The sequence below is a fragment of the Scatophagus argus genome, chromosome 17, assembly GCF_020382885.2.
Source record: "Scatophagus argus isolate fScaArg1 chromosome 17, fScaArg1.pri, whole genome shotgun sequence".
Taxonomy (NCBI): domain Eukaryota; kingdom Metazoa; phylum Chordata; class Actinopteri; family Scatophagidae; genus Scatophagus; species Scatophagus argus.
In genome coordinates this window covers 19000099-19022015 of record NC_058509.1, presented here as the reverse complement: position 1 = coordinate 19022015, position 21917 = coordinate 19000099, and the positions used below count along the sequence as shown (strand labels likewise).

General features: G+C 41.8%; 2 protein-coding genes, 1 long non-coding RNA gene and 5 other non-coding genes across 9 annotated transcripts; 3 read left to right on the top strand and 5 right to left on the bottom strand.

Annotated features, from left to right (window-relative positions):
* Position 1: 1 nt before the first annotated feature.
* LOC124074393 lies at positions 2-1018 on the bottom strand. The gene is made up of 4 exons (XR_006845845.1): positions 954-1018; positions 696-748; positions 374-453; positions 2-196 (listed from the first exon to the last, which is right to left on the bottom strand). It is a non-coding gene; the product is annotated as an uncharacterized LOC124074393 (long non-coding RNA).
* Positions 262-334, bottom strand: LOC124049175. The gene has a single exon (XR_006841366.1). It is a non-coding gene; the product is annotated as a small nucleolar RNA SNORD99 (small nucleolar RNA).
* LOC124075239 lies at positions 527-656 on the bottom strand. The gene has a single exon (XR_006845981.1). It is a non-coding gene; the product is annotated as a small nucleolar RNA SNORA44 (small nucleolar RNA).
* Positions 849-918, bottom strand: LOC124049177. The gene has a single exon (XR_006841368.1). It is a non-coding gene; the product is annotated as a small nucleolar RNA SNORD103/SNORD85 (small nucleolar RNA).
* A 66-nt stretch (positions 1019-1084) lies between the features above and the next one.
* Positions 1085-1221, bottom strand: LOC124049178. Its single transcript, XR_006841369.1, has one exon. It is a non-coding gene; the product is annotated as a small nucleolar RNA SNORA16B/SNORA16A family (small nucleolar RNA).
* A 1615-nt stretch (positions 1222-2836) lies between these two features.
* On the top strand, positions 2837-9018 carry rab42a (RAB42, member RAS oncogene family a). Its single transcript, XM_046417275.1, has 2 exons — positions 2837-3186; positions 4660-9018. The coding sequence occupies exons 1-2, from the start codon at positions 2972-2974 to the stop codon at positions 5090-5092; spliced, it is 648 nt and encodes a 215-aa protein (XP_046273231.1). The 5' UTR covers positions 2837-2971; the 3' UTR covers positions 5093-9018.
* A 559-nt stretch (positions 9019-9577) lies between these two features.
* Positions 9578-9714, top strand: LOC124049173. Its single transcript, XR_006841364.1, has one exon. It is a non-coding gene; the product is annotated as a U11 spliceosomal RNA (small nuclear RNA).
* A 404-nt stretch (positions 9715-10118) lies between these two features.
* Positions 10119-19964, top strand: gmeb1 (glucocorticoid modulatory element binding protein 1). 2 transcript variants are annotated; one of them, XM_046417271.1, is made up of 10 exons: positions 10119-10273; positions 12444-12637; positions 12839-12891; positions 13032-13147; positions 14106-14209; positions 14923-15071; positions 15417-15542; positions 15655-15792; positions 16098-16220; positions 17362-19964. In XM_046417271.1, exons 2-10 carry the CDS (start codon positions 12510-12512, stop codon positions 18213-18215), a joined length of 1791 nt encoding a protein of 596 aa, XP_046273227.1. In that variant the 5' UTR covers positions 10119-10273; positions 12444-12509; the 3' UTR covers positions 18216-19964. The 2 variants fall into 2 exon arrangements, with proteins under 2 accessions (XP_046273227.1, XP_046273226.1); XM_046417270.1 differs by having other exon boundaries at positions 16083-16220.
* The last annotated feature ends 1953 nt before the right edge of the window (positions 19965-21917 follow it).

The window sequence follows — 21917 nt, the reverse complement described above, 5'->3', positions numbered from 1 at the left end:
AGTTTTATTGCCTTTATCATCTTAGAATCATTGTATGAAGTGTATACACACCCACACTTAAACCAACCCCCACAGGTCTGTTTCTACTGCAGAATAAGATCAGTCCAAGAGAACAATTCTTATGTTGATGCTTTACAGCCAAGAATCAGGACACTCCTCCCAACACCACTTCCTTGGAGTGGCTCGCCAGCTGAACCTGGAATTAAAAAGTATATTCAATTTAGTGCAATTCAACAAATCTTTTCAGAAAACAAAAACGAGGGCTGATCTCAGTCCCATATCCGCAAGCTTCATCCAACAGTCCTCATTGTATTAAGAGCTCATCATAGATCACAATAGCTACTTCATGCTGTACTACAATGGAGTTGCATACCTTGTCACACTAGGAAGAGAAGATGTCTGAGTCCATACAGCCCAAGGATGCCAGACAGATGATCATGAGTAGAGCGATACCTACAGGAGAAGACAGAAATATGAAAACATCTGTATAATATTGATCACCTCTGACTACACCATCAAATGGGGAAACTGTAGGACAGCTGAGTGGCTGCTGATGGCAGAAGGGGCCACAACAGTCAAAGACCGCCCTATTTTTTGGCATGCACTTGGAGAACCTAGCGCTACAATCAAGCCCTGGTCCTTAGGATAGCATGCTGTAGTGTGGACAACAAGTCACAATAGGAAAGGAAAATTACCTCAACATGAGATTTCCTCATCAAGTCCTCTGTGGGTCAGCCATGTGGGTCACCTAAAGGAGCAAATGGTTTCTCTTTAAATCTGTACTCACTTTCTTGAAAAAAAAAAAAAAAAGAAAAAAAAACAAACAAACAAAAAAACTTTATAGCTTGTGTGGCTCAGAACAATAAATTGTCTCAATCAAGACATATCAGTGAGGGCAAGTGTGTCATCACAGCCAGAACTGTTTGTACTTAAGATGTGGCTCCGGAAGATACCTGCATATGATTCTGTAAGTTTCATGGTTCGTCCTTTTATCTTCAATGAAGGCAAAAACCTGCAGAAAGATGAAAGTTAAAAGAATCAGTCTTATAAGCTTGACCAGTGATTAACTCTTGGATTTAAGTGCAGTTGTCCTTCCCCTAAATGTTGCTGGAACAGTTACTTTCAAACTGAACAGCGACCGTCGGTGAAAGTCTTCATCTCGGCTTCCTTTTGACCGCTCACTGCTACATGAGAGCAGGATCGGCTTCGATAGGAGCCTGGCAGAACAACTGCCCTAATATGGGATGAAAACTTGCCTGTTTTCCATACAGATGTCCATAACGAAGTGCTAGGTCGAGTTTCTGATACCAACTGCTCCTGTAAAGGAAAATTAGACAGTCAGCATTGTACGTGGTCCATGTGAAGTTGGCCAAGTTAGGATGTAAAGTCCTGAATTTACAGATTCACTTAAACATTGGTATTATAATTAGTAAGGAGAAGGCACTACAGCTGACTGCCATGTAGAATAGCATAATGAAAGGTTACTTACATTGTGCATAAATGCCATTTAAAGTAACACTAGCTCCTTGCCGTTTTAAATTCTCAAGTTGCATGTATTTATTTATTGTTTAATAGTTATGTGGTCTCATTAAAAATTAATCAACGTGGTGCACAAATTTCAAATCTCTTGCGTCCAAGGATATGAGGAGCACTTTCAGACATCAATCGATCAAATATCCAGGAGAAAAGGCGTTAATGCTTAACAAGTCAGACCAAGCATGGAGTAATACCACTAAAAACATCATTTCATTGTGCTAATGTGTAGCATGTTAAGGTCTAGCCGAAATAACGACCTAGCCACGTGGTCTACACATACTAGCATTAAGCTAACTCTAAGGTTAGCTGTAAGCTTTAACCTCGTACCTAACACTGAACTTATTAAAAAACAAGCATACGCAGTGTTAATTACTTGGTAAGTAACGCTACACAATTAGCTAACTTACCTTGCATGGCATCATTTACATACATTAACGTTACCCGTTTTTAGAGTTTTGTGTAGCCTAGGCTAAGCAATAGCTTCATACTAACATTGACAAATACCACTTTTCAATAATACATAAAAGCGAAAGATAGTCGTTGCAAAAGTATTTATGTAAATACAACTGCTGGACCAAAAAAATCTGGTTGCGGCCTTACCGAAAGTTTAAAGGTTGTTCAACATCTCCCTCCTCGTCTAAGAGTAGAAATAGGAAGAGATAGAAAGAGGGTCTCATGGTTTTATATACTCTCGATTCGAGCAGCAGGCTGCTGATTGGCCCGCATACATCACATGAACCACTTGCATGACGGGATATGTATTTTAACCAATCTGTTAGTAACACTTACCATCATTCTGGTTTATTGTCACTTAGACTCTTGAATACTAACACACAGAACCTTCCACTAAGGACACGTGTTGTAGAGATAAATGTAGAAGTGAATAACTGGGCATAAATTTAGAAATACATTGTACAGCATGTCCATAGCTCTTTAACCTAATTCAGAACCACGGACAGCAACCTGTATTCAAGGACCGATTGTGCTTATGGCTATAAGTTCTGTTTGTCCTCTTAAAGAACAGCGCATCCATACTCAAAAAACAAAAAGTATTACTCATCGGTGACGATGACATACGTCCTGCAAAAATAAGCAGCTGACTTGTGGCTAATTTAGAGCTTATGTACGGCATTATAAATCCGAATTATGTTTTCTTAAATCTGAAAATCCCACTGTAGCTTACCTATGACTCACAGCACAGTCTCATTTAAGACTGCGGCGGGTTTATAGCTGTAACATGCGGCGTAGTAGAGCATAGGTAAATCTATCACATGATACGCTGCGTTCGCTGTGTGCTCCGCGTCTCTCCCCTGAGCAGAAGGCAAGGCAAGGCAGCAGGAGCCGCAGCAGCCGGGGGGGGGGCTTCATGTAAACACGCCGCGCACAGGGCTTTGTCTCACACACACTCCGATGGTATCCCCCCTCTAGTCATGCCATGGATATTTTGTGGCAATACCAGTTCAGAATTATCTTACTCGGGGATTCGACGGTGGGGAAGTCGTCGTTGCTGAAACGCTTCACGGACGGGATTTACAGCGATGTGGCGGATCCGACGGTCGGCGTAGATTTCTATACCCGAACGCTTGATATCGAGTCTGGGATAAAAATAAAGCTCCAGCTCTGGGACACCGCCGGCCAGGAACGATTCAGGTACGAAACTGAACAAGGAAGTTTAAATAAAAGGTCGCTAAATTTAGTAGAACGGCCTGTCTTCGCCGTGTATATTTATCGTTAAATAACGGAGAGGCCTTGACTCACTGTCGTGTTTGACTGCTAATTATAAATTGAAACGCTTTAAATTGATTAAAAGCTATTTCCTCTCGCATTGTGTGTAATGAAGTGAGTGTAGACAGTGCAGAAAGGGGTCAGGAGATTATATAGGCCTGGATCTTATGACTGGCCTATATAAAACAGTGAAAATCGAGTCGCATCATTGCATTCATTCACGGATGATGGGCAGCCTCCTCATATTTAGGCCCCAGTTTGTTTCCCCGAGATACTGACTGCACGGTCTCCACGGTAACACAAGGATGACAGCTCAGTACCCAAATCTAGTTTTTTGCATTCATCCACCCTGTTGCTTGTTCCGTTTCATGTGTCGCTGCCGTCATGGATAATTTCCTTTAAAGCACTTTTCTGTCTGGAGCTCCACTCTTAGATCTGCTTTCCCTTTTGAAGCACAAGCCTTCAGAGGGTGTTTTCCGTCAGGCTTCACCACACTTCAGTCACTTCACTTCTGTCTTATCCCAATACGAAAAGGGTTTGTGAAGTCAATCAGCAGTTTTGAAACTGCCGTGTGCATAGGATAGTGTGTGGATCTTTGCAAAGCTGGACCATGAGGGACTCCAGGGCCCTTACCTTTAGGGGACCTCAAGGATCCCATGTTTACTGTCTCATTTGTGGTAATTTGTTTCATTTAATTTCAGTACAGTTTTGTTATAATCTGAGGCCAAGACTTGTATCAAGGTACCCTGTATCAAAATCCTTTATTCTGTCAATATTGTGCACTCATAATGCTTATGCCTAAATACATTTCAGTGTCTACATACAAACTGGCACAGACCAACCCCAGAGTGGGCTACTACTTGCTTTTCGGGTTGCTGAGCAAAATATAATGAACCCATCATGTGCATGGTACGTTGTACATGGTGGGTGCTTAAAGCTCCAGTGCGTAGAATTTAGTTGCGTCTACCAGTGAGGTTGAAAATGACGGTCAATAAATGGTGGCTGCTGAAAACGCAAAACGTCAACATGGCAGACTCTTTGGAAGAGAACCCGTTCCCTCTGTGGATATGAAAGGCTCATTCTAAGAGCATGAAAACACAACAATTCTAAGTTCAGGTTATCTTCAGGTGATTATACGCCTATGAAAATATAATTAGAAATATTATAATTTGGGATAAGGTTGCTGAAGGAGAATATGGATCTTATCAGAGCTTTAGGTTTGAGACAGAAAAAGAGGATATGAGACTTAAAAACAACTCTGGCTCTTACATCAAATGATTTTATAGTGGAATGTCTTCGCATGCTCATGCACTGTTCTGTCCAAGATGCTCAGAGCTGCTCGGTCAAGATAATTTGTCCTCGATTTACTAACATGCCATTAATCTATCTACCCACCAGGTCCATCACAACATCATACTACCGTAATTCTGTGGGCGGGCTACTAGTCTTTGATCTCACCAATCGCAAGACCTTTGACCATGTGAGGGAGTGGCACAAGGAGGTGAGTGAGCACATCCTGCCTCACCACATGGTCTACATCCTCATCGGTCACAAGAGCGACCTCAACAAGGACCGCAAGGTGAGCCGGGATGAGGCAGAGCAGCTGGCGGCTGAGCTGGGTATCCGCTACGTGGAGACATCAGCCAAGTGCAACAACAATGTGGACCGGGCCTTTGAGCTGCTGACCAGAGACATCTACGAGCTGATGAAGATGGGGGAGATTGTTACCCGCGACGGCTGGGATGGGGTGAAAAGTGGCCTCTCCGCCAAGGTCCTCTACACAGAAGAAGAACTAGCTACCACAACCCCCGAAAAGGGCTGCCACTGCTGACTGAGAACTCTTCATCCAAACACTGTCTTGTCACACCAAGAGCTCACCTCGTCACAGCTGTCCATCAAAATCAAGTCACTCAGGCTCTGTCACGTCCTCACCTCGTGCTTCGTGCCCTTTTTGTGTGTGGGTTCTTCTGACAACTGGGATTATTTTACCTGGCTGTGTATCCTAATGTGTACCTTATAGGCAAAATGTGTCTCTAAATTCATGTGGTGTTAGCATGAGCCAACCTGTTCTAGGCCTCGTTAGATTCAGAAAACACAGAAAGTGTACAGAGCTGATCAGGTCTTTGGCCTTGGGAGTGCGGCCAGTACTGCTTTTCACTTTTCCCTGGAGTGAAGGGACTACAGAGTTTACTGAAGGTGTGGATGAATCCATGGACTGTGACTTGCTGCAGTCTGGCATCCGTTGCTGGTTTCTATCTGTCAAAGTATGTGCAATGCTTTGCCTGCAGTCTTTCGTGAACTGTAATATTGTAAATAACAGTGAAATTTATAGAAAGCTAAAAGGTCACTGAAAGCTATGTAACTGATAGTGTGAACAGACACAAAAAGCTCTACGATAAGCGTCACCATATGAAATTAATGTGCTCCTCCTGCTATTGTAAGCTGCGTGTGCACTCATGCCAAACTGACTTGAACCTGGTCATTCTGTGAACACAAGAGTAAGGATTTGTAAAAAAAAAAAAAAAAAAAACAAGAAACAAAAAAAAAAGAAATAGATTATTTGTGGGTGTATAGGCCACTGTAGGAAAGGTAAATGAGACCCATTTAGGTATATATATATATATATATAGCATAAACAGCAATACATCGAGTGTCTCACTTCTCAGTCATGGACTTTCAGACCTTTATTGACTTTATCAGCAGCAAGATGTGTGCGATTCAGAACAAAACAGCTGTTTCTTTTGTTCAAAGCTCAATTCACCGAAATGATGTTTCATTCAGACATGAGCCATTGATGGATGCCAGCTCATTAAATGCAATGGTGCGGATATATGTGCTGCTTTTGTGTATAGGCTTTATGATGTGTCGGAGGTGTCAGTAGAAAATTTGTGTTCGAATCTGGAGAAAAAACCTTGAGGATGCCACATTGAAATGGCAGCACACACTGCAATTAGTATTTCTTTGAACATGGTTACTGCAGTCCTCCACACCCCTGACAGTTCAGTTTATGTGGGGCTCAGCAGTCCAGGGAACATGCCATGAAACCACAGCACCCTGGATTTGGTTTTGACAAGGTATCTTTGCTGCATGTCATGTCATTGCCTCTCTCACTCATATTTCCTTTAGCTTCTTCCCTGTGTGACAAACTACCTGATTTGATATTTGCAAAGACTTAAAACAATAGATTGATGTTTTGGGAAATAAGCATTCTTGCCCTCTTTCAAAGAGTTGGATGAAAAACATTATGAACTGTCTCATTTCTGTGTATTAAGTGGCACTATCGGGGAAACGGAGGCAAATAGCCTAGCTTAGCAATACAAGTGAAGTGGGGTAAACAGCTAGCCTGGCTCCCCCTATAGGTCAAAAATACACCTCCAAAAAACTCAAAAGAATGTATGGTTTTCAAGGGAGTGGCGTGCTGTCACTATGTCTTGATGAAGACAAGCAAGACTCAGAGACTTCCTTGTGTTTTGGGACTTCAGTCAGGTTACCTTATGTGTTAAAACTGTGCCAGTTAAATAAACTAAAACCCATTCTTGGTGACTAGCTGCTGCCCCGTGCTAGTCCGAGACAAGTGAGGGAATAGACAATTGTTTTTTAATTTTATTATTTTTATTATTATTATTATTTTTACTTTCCAGTGAACTAATACCTGTTTCCCCCTGCTCCCATTCCTCGGGCTGAGCTACGCTAGTCACAGTCTGATGAGACAATGTTCTCATCCAGCTCTCATGAAGAAAGCAAAGTGTACCTCCCAAAATGTTGAACTGTCCTTAAAGTTATCAAAATGCCTGTTTTTACTCATTGGCTTTCAAACCCGAGATTTTTATTAACTTTGAACATAAATCCCAAGTTTAATGCTTTGCTTAAAGTTGCTGAAGTTCTTTCTTTGACATAAATTAAGCTTTTACATGGTTAAGAGCATTTTGGACTTAACACCTCGTGACACTAATAATACCAGCTGTAGTGAAGCTTCTCACGGTCAGCTTGCTGTTCTTATTGGTGAGCCGTATGTATGATAAATGCATGCTTGCGTGCAGAATTTGCAAACATAACAGTAACCACGTTTGACACAGAGGATCGTGTACACATTGGACTGTGGGTGACATTAATTAGTTGTTTACAGCCGTGTACAAGTGCACAGACTTCAGTGCACTTTACCTGGGAACTCACCTCCCCCTCCGCCTCTCATTCACTTTTCACCAGCATCTCACCAAAAACCCTGTTCACACACACATACTAACACACAAACGCTCTGTAAACAGCAAGAGATTATGCACTCTACGGTTTTTACTTTGCATTCATGTGACCAAACTGAGATTTTTTTTCTTTGACTTTATTAAGGCTGTATGGGTGATCCAGTAGATATACTTTATAGTATGTGATGGCAGCCTAGTATTTGCTAAGGAATGTATTCTAAAGCCTTTGCACCATCCCTTTATTTTTACTTTTCTGTACAGATTCAAACCGTATGGTTGCTGGTAAAACACTGCCTGTTACAGCCAGGTTTAAGTACAGTGTACAGTAGTACATACACTATATGTTTTTCATTGATTTGACAATCAGATGTAACATATTGTGTTCTTGGCACAGGTGAAGACGTCACAGGAGTGCTATGCCTTGAAATCTAGCTAAATGTCCATGCAACACCCAAAATTACTGTTTACCAACTAGTCTTACTTTGTGTACTACAACTACCTTCCTTGCTTCATCTAAACAGGGTTAAATTGTATGATATTGTTTGAATTTATTATGTTACTACTGTGCTGTTAGCAAACTGCCCACTAGTGAGCACGATTCCCATTCCTGAGCACCGCACATCAGAAAAGCCTGTTGCACTGTGTGATGTGAATATGGCAGCCTCAGAGCTTTGGTTAACCAATAGATTTGGTTAAAGGACAAGATTGGAAAAACACCAAGAAGACATGACTTATTGAAAGATTCTATGGGAAGAAACAAGCTTATATCTCATTAGTCATTGTGGAACCCCACTATAACCACCATCGTTCAGTAGTTCCAAAAAATAAATAAAATGAGATTTAAAACATCATTTGTAATCTTACAGACTCCAATCTTGTAAGCCATCCTGTGCAATGATGATGACATTGATGGTGGCCAATCTTCAGTTCAGATCCAGTCTCTCCCTTATTGTAATCTTAAAGACGTAGTCATCCTTATTTGCATTCATTCATTTGCATACATCTGAGAACTGAATATAAAGATTGCTAGCAAATGAGAAGATTTAGCACAAAGGCTGGAAGCAGGAGAAACAACAAGCTTGGCTCAGGCTGAATTTTAATATTTCAGTATATGCCTATCAGTACCTCTAAAGATCACACTCTATCTTGTTTGTTTAAGCAGAAAAGTAAATTCAGGCTGTTAGGTAAACTAGGCTGGCATGCTGCAACTATTTCTTGGCGACCATTGGCTTGGCTTTCGACAGTCTTATCACAGTGAGACTGCCAGATTTGGTCCTATTGTCCCTGTACACAGACATACTGAACTAACAGTGGAATCCAAAATGATGCATGGAAGATATGAATCAAGGTTAGCTGTGCAGACATCTTGACTAGAGCTGTGTACTTAACTCACAGACAAGAGCTCAATGGAATTTTGGAATGGAATAGAATGGAAGCTCCTGATCCCCATGGCTAAATTTCACAGCTTTATTGAATAAATGTTATTTATTTTATATAATATGTGTAAGGGATTCAATTTTATTTGATGTGATTTTATTGATTGGTTAATAAATAAATAAATAAATAGATGTACAATGATAAAATGCTTGGACTCGAGGTTTGTTGTTTTTCAACAGGAGTGTGGCGACCCCTTCTGACAGAATGAAGAAGGACGATCGTGACCTAAACTGGTTACTATTAATATTAACATAGACAAAGCCGTGGGGCTGCGCGGTGATGCAGTGGTTAGCACTGTGGCCTCACAGCAAAAGAATTTAATGTTCGAATCCCATATGTGGAGTTTGCATGTTTGTTTTTTTTTTTAAGTGCTCGTCGGTTTCCCGATTTACATGAACGCCACAGTAGTTGAAGCACAGCATCCAATGAGAGCTATCAGTATTCTCGGTTGCTCCGCCTTTTTTACCCGCCATGCTCTTCGTCGGTCAAATTCGGGTATCCAACTTGCTTACATTTCGAATCCAACTCTTTAATTACTACATTTCAAATAATAGCTGCTATCGTACTTCAATTTAGTGCTATGAACCACTCAAACAAATAGGTGAAAAATACAGTTCTGGAACCGTGTTGCAGAAACGTGTTGCAGCTGGCCACAAGGTGGGATGTTCAAGTGCTTCAGTAAAAAGGGCTTCTGCTGTGATTGGCACAGGAGGGGTGGGGGAAATACCCACTCTTCTTGCGGAATCGCCATCAAGAGATTTCGGAAGCATAATTTTTAAAACAGGGGTCGCCGGTGATCACTTGTCCTGGCGCCCCGCATATTTATGTGTATATAAATGGGAAGTTGATTGTTACCACTTCCACCTCAATGCAGCAGCGCAGTATTGAAAACATACGTCATGGTATGGTTTGACAATCTCAACGAGTTCTAATGATGCTATTCAGGGGTGATGCGTCTCTGGAATTAAACGTGTCGAACATTAACATTTAAACTAAAAACCTAAATGTTATACCTCGGTTTTTGGTTTGGAGTACCCTAGAAAGACTTCAAAACTACAACCACGCTGCCACTATTCAAAATGTCATACAATTTATCAAAACACTACATTTCAATGCCTATATTTCAGCGGTGATAACACTAATTTGTGTACAAGCAGAATGTGTCAGATTTACGAGATAAAAACAGAGGGTGTCACTATACGTGACATACCGTTAGTTTGGTCAAAGTGACAATGTAAGTTGCGGTAGATTTTCAAGGTTTTCAAGAGCGTGAAAATAAGGCAAGCGCTATTCGGCAGGAAGTCAAGCTATAACAGCGATATGCGCATGCGCCGCAGCTCTCTACAATCTAGGGCTGCGTTTCTCTGCTTAAAACGGTAAGGACAAGCTATTTTTTTTACTATGTAACTTTAACTATACTCGGCTGTAAAATATCACCCGCTCATAACACACTAACAGTAGTTGTAGGCGGGGGTCCGGGTTGCGGAGGGGGTTCAGTCAGCCAAGGCTCGTACAGAATGGAGGGGCAACGCCGTCGCCGTGCCGTTGTTTGCTGTACGTGCCGCCGCACAGGGAGACGTCATTTTGAGGGGGAGCGGAGAGTTAAAATGCAGAGTTACGAAAGGACGTACGGTTCAGAGACAAGCGGCACGTAACCGTCACACTGTAAATGCAAAGCTTTACCGGTCTCGGACAGTATAGTTCACAAAACTGTCCAGTTTCCCCCTACAGCAAGTTACGCCCTTGCGTTAGCCATAATGGCTACCGTCGAGCCTAGTCTGAGTAGCTGTGTGAATCTCGACAGCGAAAAGCAGTCAGGTGCCAAACTTAACGCGGTCGCGATAACCCATCCAAGTTGCGGAAACGGGAGTCTTTTATACGCAGCAAAACGAGTGCATTTATTTATAGTGTAATTGTAAAAATCACATGTCGGCATGTTAGCATCTCCATAAAGTGCGCAAAACTGCGTTTTCTGTTCCACAGTATGCGGGGGGAAATCTCCACTAACCGCTGAAAAGTCTTGACGATTTCTAAAAACTGGGGGCTTCGTTCATAGTTTCATTATCTGACAGAACCTGGTTTATGACAATTGACAACATTAATTAATAACTTCCGATAAATGCATCTTTTATATGCACACCATGAAACATTTATTTGAAATGACTATTTTTTTTGCCATTATCCTACTAAAGATTGTTCGATTTAGGTCACAGAAAACAAGAAAATTTGGGTTAGTCGACCCACTTCTGCAAGGTTATTAAACAGTGAGCTACGAAGTCCAGAGTTTGATATGAATTAGCAGACTTAACGTTATGCTTAATTAATATTGTTGAATTTATCATTAAATTTGGACGCATTAGTCACGTGACAAGCGAGGGATGACATTAAAATTAAAATCGTATTAATAAAGTTTTGGTTTGGTTCATGTTAGGTTGAGTGAAACATTTAGGTAAACTTCACAGCTGCAAAAAATAAATAAATAAATAAAAATAATAACAATTTTAACTCACCAACTACCGTTAAGTTACAGCATGCTTACATGTACAGTATCTCCTGTATACACTTAAGTTCAAATTTCAGTTAGCTATCTGACGTTAGCTAGCTAGTGTTAACTAGCTAACAAGCAAACGGTTCAAATGTACTCTGTGAAAACGTTACTGTGCTACGATTAACTTGGAAATAACTGGAGGTTAAGATAACATGTTTTTTTTAAATGATATGATAGACTAAATTGAACCAAAAACCCCTTTGGGCTACAAAATACACGGATCAGACACAACATTAAATCATATCTGCATAATATCTTGTAGGTCTAAAACAGCTTTGACCTGTCAGGGGCAGGGACACAGGACCTCTGGGGGGTATTTTGCGCTCACCAACATCGTAATGTTGGGTCCTTTGGGTCCTGTGCAGTGAGGTTTGGGGTCTTCAGGTGGGGGAGTGGATCGGCCTTATTTGGGTGCATATGAGATCGAGATTCTCGATCCGGCTGGGATCTGGGGAGTGTGCAGGTCGCTGTTGTGGGACATTCCTTAACTGTTTTCCAAATGTGACGGTGTAAATTGCATCAACATGTCTGGTGGCAGAACGTCACACCACTGAGCCCTACTGTCAGAAACAACAATAAATTCATGTACTATTTATGTGCAGCTTGTCCTCCACAATATGTTCAGCTTTTCATTCATTCTCCATAAATTACATAACCATAAACTCCAGTCGATCTCCTCTGCTCTGCAGTCACAACCATGACAGGGACTGTCAAAAAACAAACAAACAAACAAACAAAATACCCAGCATGCACCTGTTAAGATGCTTTTTGGCTGTGTCAAACCGTCGAACATTATTTAAGGTACATAAATAAAATATAATTACAAAATATTTGTGTATTTTGTTAAATATATGCTGAGATACAATTAGGCCAACCTTAACCATAACCCATAGTGACATCGACGTCTTTAATTTTATTGCATTGCGCATTTTTTTGTATGGTTCCCAAATTGCTCGCTGTCTGTTTTTTTTTTTTTAAACATGTTTATCCTTTTTCAGATGAACAAACTCCTGGATAGCTGTTGTACGAAAGCGGCCTCGCCTCTGTAGGTTACCCTGAGTGTGATGGCGACCTCCGAGGAGGTCACGGTGTCCATGGGGGAGGTGGTGATGGTGAAGACTGATGGTGAAGGAGACCCTGATGACCCAAATAAGACTCAGGTCATTCTCCAGCTCCAGCCAATCGCTACTGGGTATGTAATGAATGAGGTTAGGTTTACTTCAAATGAATCTAAAACAACAATCACATCTTCAGGGTTTTCAGACGATCAGTCATTATTCAGTTTTAATTACAGTGGGACCAAGAGTAGTAGATACTCAGATACACAGTAGGTAAACAGTATCCTTTATAAAACAAAGAAGAAATGTGAAAATGTCCAATGTTTTCTTTTCAGAGATGAATCTGCTGAAACAGATGCAGCTGTCATGGCTGTTGAAGCACAGCCAGGTAAGAGATTTTCAGAACGACATTTGGACCACTTGAAAGATTTAGTGATACGTGCGTGTAGCGGATTAAATTAAATTACAAAATGTTTACCTCTCTTGTCCTCACATTCAAATGTTGAGTGTATCTTCTCATTCTTTCAGAACATACTGAGGGAGATGATGTTGAAATTGGCTGTCCCATAACATGCGGCGACAGTAAAGCTGTGTTGCTAGTGAAGAAATTTGTGTGCCCAGGAATCAATGTAAAATGTGTGAAGGTTGGTATTCATCATGTCCACGCTGAAGGAGCAACTGCACCTGGGTTTCATCTCATCCATATGCAGTTAGATTTTGAGTGAAAATGAGTCATAAGATACATGACCTGAAATAGTAAAACATTCTGAAGAAATTTGTCACAAATGGTTGTTACCATATATTCCTTTACATAGCTAAATGGCAACTTGATCATTCAATAGTCTTAACTGCTTGTGGTGTTCCAGAGTAACTATATAACCACATTTCTTCTCATTTTAAATGTCTCAGATTGCTTCATGTTGATTAGAACTACAGGTGGTCATGTGCTTACAACGGATGACTGAGTTTAATCCGTCATGAGAAAATTATGACAAATTTTGTATTTTGTATGTATGTTTTGTAGTATGTATCACTTCTGCATGACACTTGACTGTCCCCTCAACCTCAGGGTGCAGTGTGCAGCTCTACACCACACAACACAGTAGATACACGTAGTGGACTTAGTCTGGTAGTTTAATAACACTGATCACAGTGGGACGTGATAGTATGAAAAAAACATCATGCCCTGATTTCAAAATACAACTGTATCGCAGTTTTTCTGTTTTGGCACGACGGAAAACTGTTGAAGTTAGGACATATTTGAAAAACAGAAAAAAAAAACTTTATGGAGCCAAAAGTCTCAGCAAAATTTGTTTTTAAAGTTGAAGTAGGCTATTCTGAAGAAAGATAGTTAATTGTTTGGTCTGATTCTTGTCAAATACTCCCATCGAATTTTTATTGAAACCCTCCAGTACACGTGGACTGGCACCATGGAAACCTTGTACAGTATGCCTATTATTATACAACTGTTTAATTCAATGCTAATATCAAGAAACCAATGTTAGACATATGAAGTACATTATTTCACTTTGCTTTGATTTTTTTTTTTTTCTCTTTTCTCATCGGACCAAATGTTTTTATGTGACTAATACTCTCCACTAGTATGAAGACCAGCTGATCAGCCCAAAGCAGTTTGTACACATTTCCGGAAAAGCCACTCTGAAAGACTGGAAAAGAGCCATTAGGATGGGTGGAGTCATGCTAAGGTAGGAGCGGAAGTCATCATATTCTGAATTCGGCACTTATTAAACATTATAATTAATAATCATCACGGTCTGCCGGCAGCGGTTGTGCCAGCCATCCCAAGCCAGGTTTCTCTTCAGTTTAATTATCACACGACTATACAGTTAGACATATTCCACTCTTACTAACTTTGTTTCGAGGTGCAGCAGTTTTCAGCTGAATAGCTCTGATAGACTCACTGTAGACTACCTGCTTAGCTCCAGACAGCAAACACACACAGTTAGTGAGTGGCTAAAGTGGTGCACGGTAGAGTCTAAAAACAGAGCTAAAAGGAGAGTAAATAATGAACTTGCAATCATTAGGTAGACACATTTTTGACTGTCTGGTGCCAACAAGAATCCGCCCTGCTAATAAAAAGAAGTGAAGAAAGTGCACATAGAATTTTGGGTGCTTTTGGCACTCTGAGGATGTATACAGGCATTCTGGAAAAATCTCTAGTGTATAGGATGCAGCCCTTTGTAGTATTTGAAGAATGTGGACATCAGAACAGGTGGCGTTTGATGACTCACTAATCCAAAACATTCCCTGAAGAGCTCCACTCAACCAGAAATGAGATAAATAGGCCTGTCTCAGCAGGTGTGGTTCAAACTCCTCTCTGGAAAGTCACTTATATAGGATTTGTTTTTCTCTTCCCTTTCCTAACTGTTTGATGCTCTTCGTGATTCCTGCCCTCCAGAAAAATGATGGATTCAGGTCAGCTGGACTTCTACCAACACAGCACACTGTGCACCAACACGTGTCGCAGCACCAAGTTTGACCTTTTAATCAACAACACACGGTTCCCTCCCGACAGCACTGGACTTGCCACGCCCACATCCTCTCAAGGTGAGAACACAGCAAGGTCGTGGCTCATGCCTGTTTTATTAAAAGTCAGACATGCCAGTAGTGTAGCAGTGTTGCTTAGGTTTGAGTCATTCTGACTTTTTGTCACTTTATATGTTTAAGAATAGTTGTGTATGTTTAAAAACCTGGCATGAGAGAAATCAATCATACTGAAAGTTACGCTGTCTTTATGTTGTAGTCAAAGCTCTGCGTTACAAAGATGTGATGACATTCAAGACTCTCTGCATTATCTTCGGTGTTCAGTGCGATGCTTTTGGATCCTCAAATCTCAGGCAATGTAATGCCCATGTAACAAGCATAATGCTTATTGTCTTGTGTGAATTGCAGCTCAGGTGGTCCTAGGTAATGGTGGGGTTGCGGGCGAGGACAGAGCAGAGATTCTGAGCGGGAAGGCAGACTGGAGCTCAATCACACTGGAGTCTGTGGACAAGAAGGAATCTAATGAGATCTCAGGTCACAGAGAGTGCACATCCTAACACAGATCATTACTTTCACCATAAAGATGATGCACATAAAAACAGAGCACACCAGTGAGTGAGCGTGTGTGTTGTCTGTCTGTCCACAGAGGACACGCTGAACTTCTGGAAGGGCATTGCTGATGTGGGTTTGCTGGGTGAAGTGGTGACCAACATCAGTACAGAGCTGCTGGAGCTACTGAACGGCGTGCAGCAGCGCAGGGAGCCCGTTGCTTTACAGGACACAGGTACAGAACGATGCTAATGTGCACTGGCTGCAGGAAACCACATCATCAAAACAGATCATACACAAGGCTTAGGGCTCGCTTTGAAGGCGCATTAACGAGAGACAAGTGGGAAAGAGAGAACAAGTTCAGCTGTTGTTGGAAGCTGATGGACGAAAAACCAACATCAGAACACTTAGAATGGCTACTGCTGGTTTCTGTTTCTGTAAAATTGATTGTTTACAACAGCTGAATTTGTTCCTCGTTTCTGACTGACCGAGTGACCCTTTGATTGATTGCCGCACTGATCCCAGATTCCTGTCTGGTAGAGGTGGCGGTGCTCAGTAACCTCGCCCAAGTGTTCGGCCTGCTCGACTCAGTGAAGAAGATCCTGGAGAAGAGGAAACAGCAAACGGACCCCGGCCAGGAGCAAATCCTCAGCACGCTCACCAGTGAGTAAAGTCCCACTGAGTCTCTGAATATGTCTCAATATACTGTTCTTTATTCCGTTGGCCTTTGTTTGGCTACGATGACCAATATTCTAACTCTTAATTAAAGCCAGAAATTTGAATTTAATTGAAGCCTGACTTCTTTTGTTTGTTTAGTTTTTGTCAGGGAACCACATCACTTCGCAAGGTTGAATCTTCCTCGTCACACCACAGATGCCACTCACTTGTCATGAATAATTTCCAGAATCTCCATATCCAGCCTTTGAATACATTTTCTGTAGATGCATCAAATCAGTGATAACTTTACATATGTTCATTGTATTGCAGTTTCTGATGCACAAAAGCTATCACCTTGACCAAATTACATGTTCTCTCTGAATCTGAATAGACCCAAAGTCCAAATAAATAGGACAACTTGGTGAGTCTATCTAGGCTATCATCACGTATATTCCCAGTATTCCCTTGCTTTGCTAATTTTGATTGAAAAGTATAATTTGATTCAATGAGGTCATCCACTGTAGGCATAATACATGGCCAGCCTATGGTGTGATGTACAAAGTGAAGTGATGTGGCTCCTTTTTATTTCCTCATAAATTTCTGACTTTAATGTCAGAAATTCTACCTTTTTTTCGCTTGAAATGTTACCACCCTTGTTTTGTTTAGTTTTGACCTTCAGTGGCCCTAATATGCCATCATACTTGACCGATACGCTCCATTAGTGTGTACATGCCTCAGTCAGCTGAACTGTTTCTGTGCAAACACAGTCATCATCGTCTATGTAGCCCATTGGATGCATCTTTAAGTTCGATTTTATTTCTCATGGAAGTCCAAATGCACGGGATGTTTAGATTAGATGCTAAGAAAAATCTATAATGCCTTGTCTTAGCACGGTGTCTGAATACTTCATCAAAAAGGGGCAAATGACACTTTCGCTGAGTCAGCGGTGTCTGTGTTTTCAGATTGGACTTGACATTTGCCAGATTGAGTGTGCCCACCGTGTCTGATAAATATTGATTGTGAAAAAATTGTGAAAAATGCTATTTTAGGAGAAAAAAAAAATTTTGGAGAAAATGAATGTGAAAAATGAATCCGTTGCTCAGCCCTCACTTTGGGAACTGTGTTGTGTGTTGTGTGTTGTGTGTAGGCTTGGAGCTGCAGTTGGAAGAACAGAGGAAGCAGCAGCAGGTGCGAGCTCTCCTGTCGTGCCCGCAGCCTGCCAAAAGCAAAACTCCCACCAAACGCCAGACCAAGAGGCCTCGTCTCCAGAGGCCCGCTTCCACCACCACCCTCCTGACCTCCCCCATTAACCAGCAGGCCACCCTGCAGCCTCAGCAGTTCACCGTTCTTTCCCCCATCTCTCTGTCCTCTGTGGGTCAGCCTTTCACCATGACAAGCCTGCCCATCGCCACCCTGGCCCAGTCCTCCAACACAGTCACCCTGCTCCCCGCCGGCTCACAGCTCTTCACTCGCTACATGGTGACCGGAGACGGAAAGGCAGACACCATCACCCTGCACCCATCCTCAGGCCTCACGCTTGTGGGCACCACCGCCGTGCAAGACTCCAGCCAGCTGGGCACGGTGGTGAGCCCCCTAGAGCTTGTGCACCTGAGCCAGCAGGCCAGCGGAGCAGAGGTGGTGCCCATAGAAGGCCAGGTGGTGGACGGCACCATGCTGGTGCAGCAAGAGGTGATGCAGGGTGAGGTAGAGGCCGGCCAGGAGCACACGGTCATTGAGATCAACCCCGCTCCAATGGAGCAGACGGTGGGAGTGATGGAGCTGCAGCTGACCGGAGAGTCGGGCAGAGAAGGAGCGGCCATGATGGTCCAGAGCGGGATGGAGGTGACGATGGCCACGGGGGGGGAGGATACACAGTGCCAAATGCAGGAGGCGCAGACTGAAGGGGTTCAGGGGCTGCAGCTGGATGCCAGTGGACAGTTGTCAGGTGTGCAGATAGTGGTGATAGGAGACAATACTCAGGAAGAAAACAAGGCCAAATGAAACTCACCCCGTTTTATCCAGCAGAGCAGGTATTGACTCATGTTGAGCTGCCACAGACTCATCAAAGTGTAAATACACACAATTCCCAAATCCACAAATTGCCTTGGCCGAAGACCAAGCAATAGGGTAGACATGATTCCTTTAGGTGTGTGAGTGCGTGTGTGTGCGTGTGTGTGTGTGTGTATACATGGTCCTCTCAACTTCTTCATTTTTACTGAAACATAGGCATCACAGCGTAGATTATACTGTATGCTTATGTTTGTTTTGAATTTAAAGGAATATTCCAGTTTATTTCAACTTGGGTCTGGTATTTGTATTTTTGTTTATTTTTAGTTCCAGTAATAATATTACGCTCACCAAGTTTATTACTGTGAGGTCAAAATGTGTCAGTGTTTCTAAATAAAAGGTCAGACAGTGCTGGAAATACAAGCAGTCACAGATTAGTAAACCTGTTTGGAAGGAAAACATCAACTGCACATCTATTGACAGTCTGAAGTACCGTACTTACCGTACTTGTGTGAACACAGTTGGATCATTACCAACATTTTTAAGCTGTAATAACCTTGAACTGCTCCTACCAGCTAGCTAACATTTAACAAAGCATTGAGAGTTCGAGAGAGTTTAAAAGAGTTAAACCATTTGGGAGGTGGATGAAATGAAAAAGAAAAAAAATGAAAAAGGCCCAGTGTGTGTATTTATATTTAAACATTCAGGATGCATGAAGTTTAACCTTAAATTCGGTCATGATGATGCTGCAGAACGACGTTGTCATAAAAAAAAAACACCAACAGCAAAAAACACTCTGGCTGCTTGTGTTTCTGATTTCGTCTGATTTCATTAAAGAAATGTCGCTGTTTTCCCACATCTCAGCAGTGACCTTGGTCATTACAGTGTCATCAAAACTACTAAATTACCCAAGTTGGAAGTACCTGGAATTGTCCCTAAAGCCTCAATGAACAATCTGAGGACGAGAGAATGCACTGTAACTCTGACATGCAGGGCTCTGATGGTGCTGATGTTCCCGTCACTTCACGTCCTCTTAAATTGATTCGGTAGCAGCAGGCTGCTAGTCACAGCCCTCTGCTGTTGATCCCTCTTATTACCAGTAACAGTGTTGGTGTCACTTGAGGCTGCGATTAATTGCACTTGTGTGTTGTGTCGTAGAATCGCATCCAAGCTGTATTGTTTTTGCACTGTGTGTCGTCCTTTTGGGACTACGGGAAGATGTTTGCAACAATGCCTGCTCTCTGAACATTTCCTTAGAATGTGGCCACACTGCTGGGTGTGCTGAGTGGTTTTTCTGTGTATAGTTAAAACTCAACTCACTGGAAATGCATCAGTTACGCACTTATTCTCTCTGTGCTTTCTTACTGCCTGATTTCATTACAGACTCCATTTTTTTTTTGGTCATCTATTGCTTTATCTGAGTATGAACGGTAGTATGATCTGCTGGGCTGATTGTTTAAGTCAGTATATTAGAATCTAAATATGTATACTTAATGTCAAATTTGGCATGCCTGTATTTTCCACTTGTAAAGTAGTGTCATATTTATTAGTTTCCAAACTGAAGAGATGGGCCTCTGTGTTTAAGGTGCAGGCATTAATTAATTTATGCTCATGGCCGTAGTTCACATCAACATGACCTGTTCAAGACATGTGCATTTCCAGTAATTTAATTTAACAAATGAGGGTATTTGCATACTGACTTTGTAATGTGTTTTAATATTGGATTAAAACGGCAAAAAACAAGTGGTTGTGTCAGTGTTTTGCCACCAGAGAGCGCTGTGTGCTCACTCAACAACGGGCTTAAACTGGAAATGAGGTTTGCAGCTGCATTAAGAAATGGTGGAAACAGTCTGCTGCTGTAATCTGACTTGTCCATGTGTCAGGCTTATTGCAGTCTATGGTGTAATCTGCACCGTCGTGGCTGCTGTCCGTGATGGGCAGAGCTCTCTGGAGGCTGAGCCTTGCTGACTGGGCTGGTTATTACATTTCCCTCTTCTTGTTGCCCCTAATACTCCCAGACAGGCTGGGAGGGGGGGGGGGATTTGGGTTATAAAAGCACAATATCAGGCATGTACACAAACCAGAGGCGCTGAAACTGAGACGTGGTCACAAGTGTGGGTGGGGAGTATGAACTGGAAACATTCCAACATCAGATGCTGAATATGAAGCCGCTGGGGGCCGGATCAGGACCAAGAGGTTGAGAAACTGAACCGCAGGGGTCATTGTGTGGTGTAGGAGGAGAGGAGATGCTGTCCAAGTAAATTACAGCAGCGTTCCATACTCTGTAGATTGGGTTTCCTCACATGTTGTGCACAAGACAAAGAAGCAAACAAAGAGCCGGAGCATCAGAAACATTGGTCTGACTGGTCTCAAAGACCCCTGAGGGCTTGAAAGGCTCTTCAAAGAGAGGCCAACATGGCTGACATTTTGTCAGTATCACCTTGGCTGTAACGGCTTTAGCTTAGAATAGATACACCAGCGTGACATCTTGTTGTCAGTATATCTTACAGGCAGGACAGCTTTGAGTTCTATCTATAGCATCGGAGGAGGAAAGCAGGCTCCTAAACTCTGTCATATCCCAGGAGATTAAACACATACGCTTGACATAAAAATGGAGTGACAAACCATATGTTGGGTAAGGGAAAGGTTTCACCTGTTTTCAAATCATGTTCTTTTAAAATTTCCAGGATTATTTATCCACGCCTCCATATTTATTTTATACGTGTAGACTCTTCAAATGAACATTTCATTTATTTGAATTAATTAGAACACAACCCGTACCATGCGTAGTGATACAGTGAGCTGAGCCTGTTACGTAAACGTGTGTTCAGTAATTTCCAACCAATCGTGGTCAGAGACAGTGTGTTGTTGTTTTGGTTTTTTTTTTGGACAGTCATCTGTCTCTTTAACATAAATAATGATTAATAGCCAACAGCTTAAAATGGCAAGCAAAAAATGTCAGGTTTGTTTGTTAAATAATCTTAGAACAGAGAATATTTACAATTATTAGTTGCAGCCTTAATTGAAGCCTTTGGAAACAAGAGCTGTGGTTATCCAGACCTTTTTTCAGTGCAGCTCTTTAAGCTTAACAAAGAGGGATTTAAACCTTTCTTATCAGTCTTAAACACCAATTATAGAGAGGCAGTCTTGGTTGAAGCTGCTCCCAGTAGATTTTATGGACCATCTTCACCCCTTCTTTTATTTCTCATAGTACACCCTTTACTGATGTAACATTACAAAATTTCTTGGTAACAATATCTATCCCATTAAAAAAAAAAAAAAAAAACGATATACAGACAGCAGTTCTTCACTGCTCTTGGGGTTGCCAGATCACAAGGTTGCGAGGTGCAGTTGTGGTTCAGAATGAGGCAAGTGAAGGATAAAAACTTGTGCCTCTGTCAAGTAACACAAGTCTAAAGCCCCACTAGTGGCCCCAAGAGGATGAAATGTTCCTTACACCATACAGTTAAAACATCTACCATAGATTTTTGTTATTTTTCAGAGCCTTACAATAATGGGTCTAGATGTAAATGTTAAAGGTTGATTCCGATCAGAATTGGAAAACTTTAGTGATTTCTTGGGGAAATTGGGTTTTTTGTAGTTTTTACCACTTGACTATCAATATAATTTCCCAGCTTCTGGAATATGCTGTAAAAAAGGCAAACAAGACAAACATTTTAAAGCTACTAGTTTGTC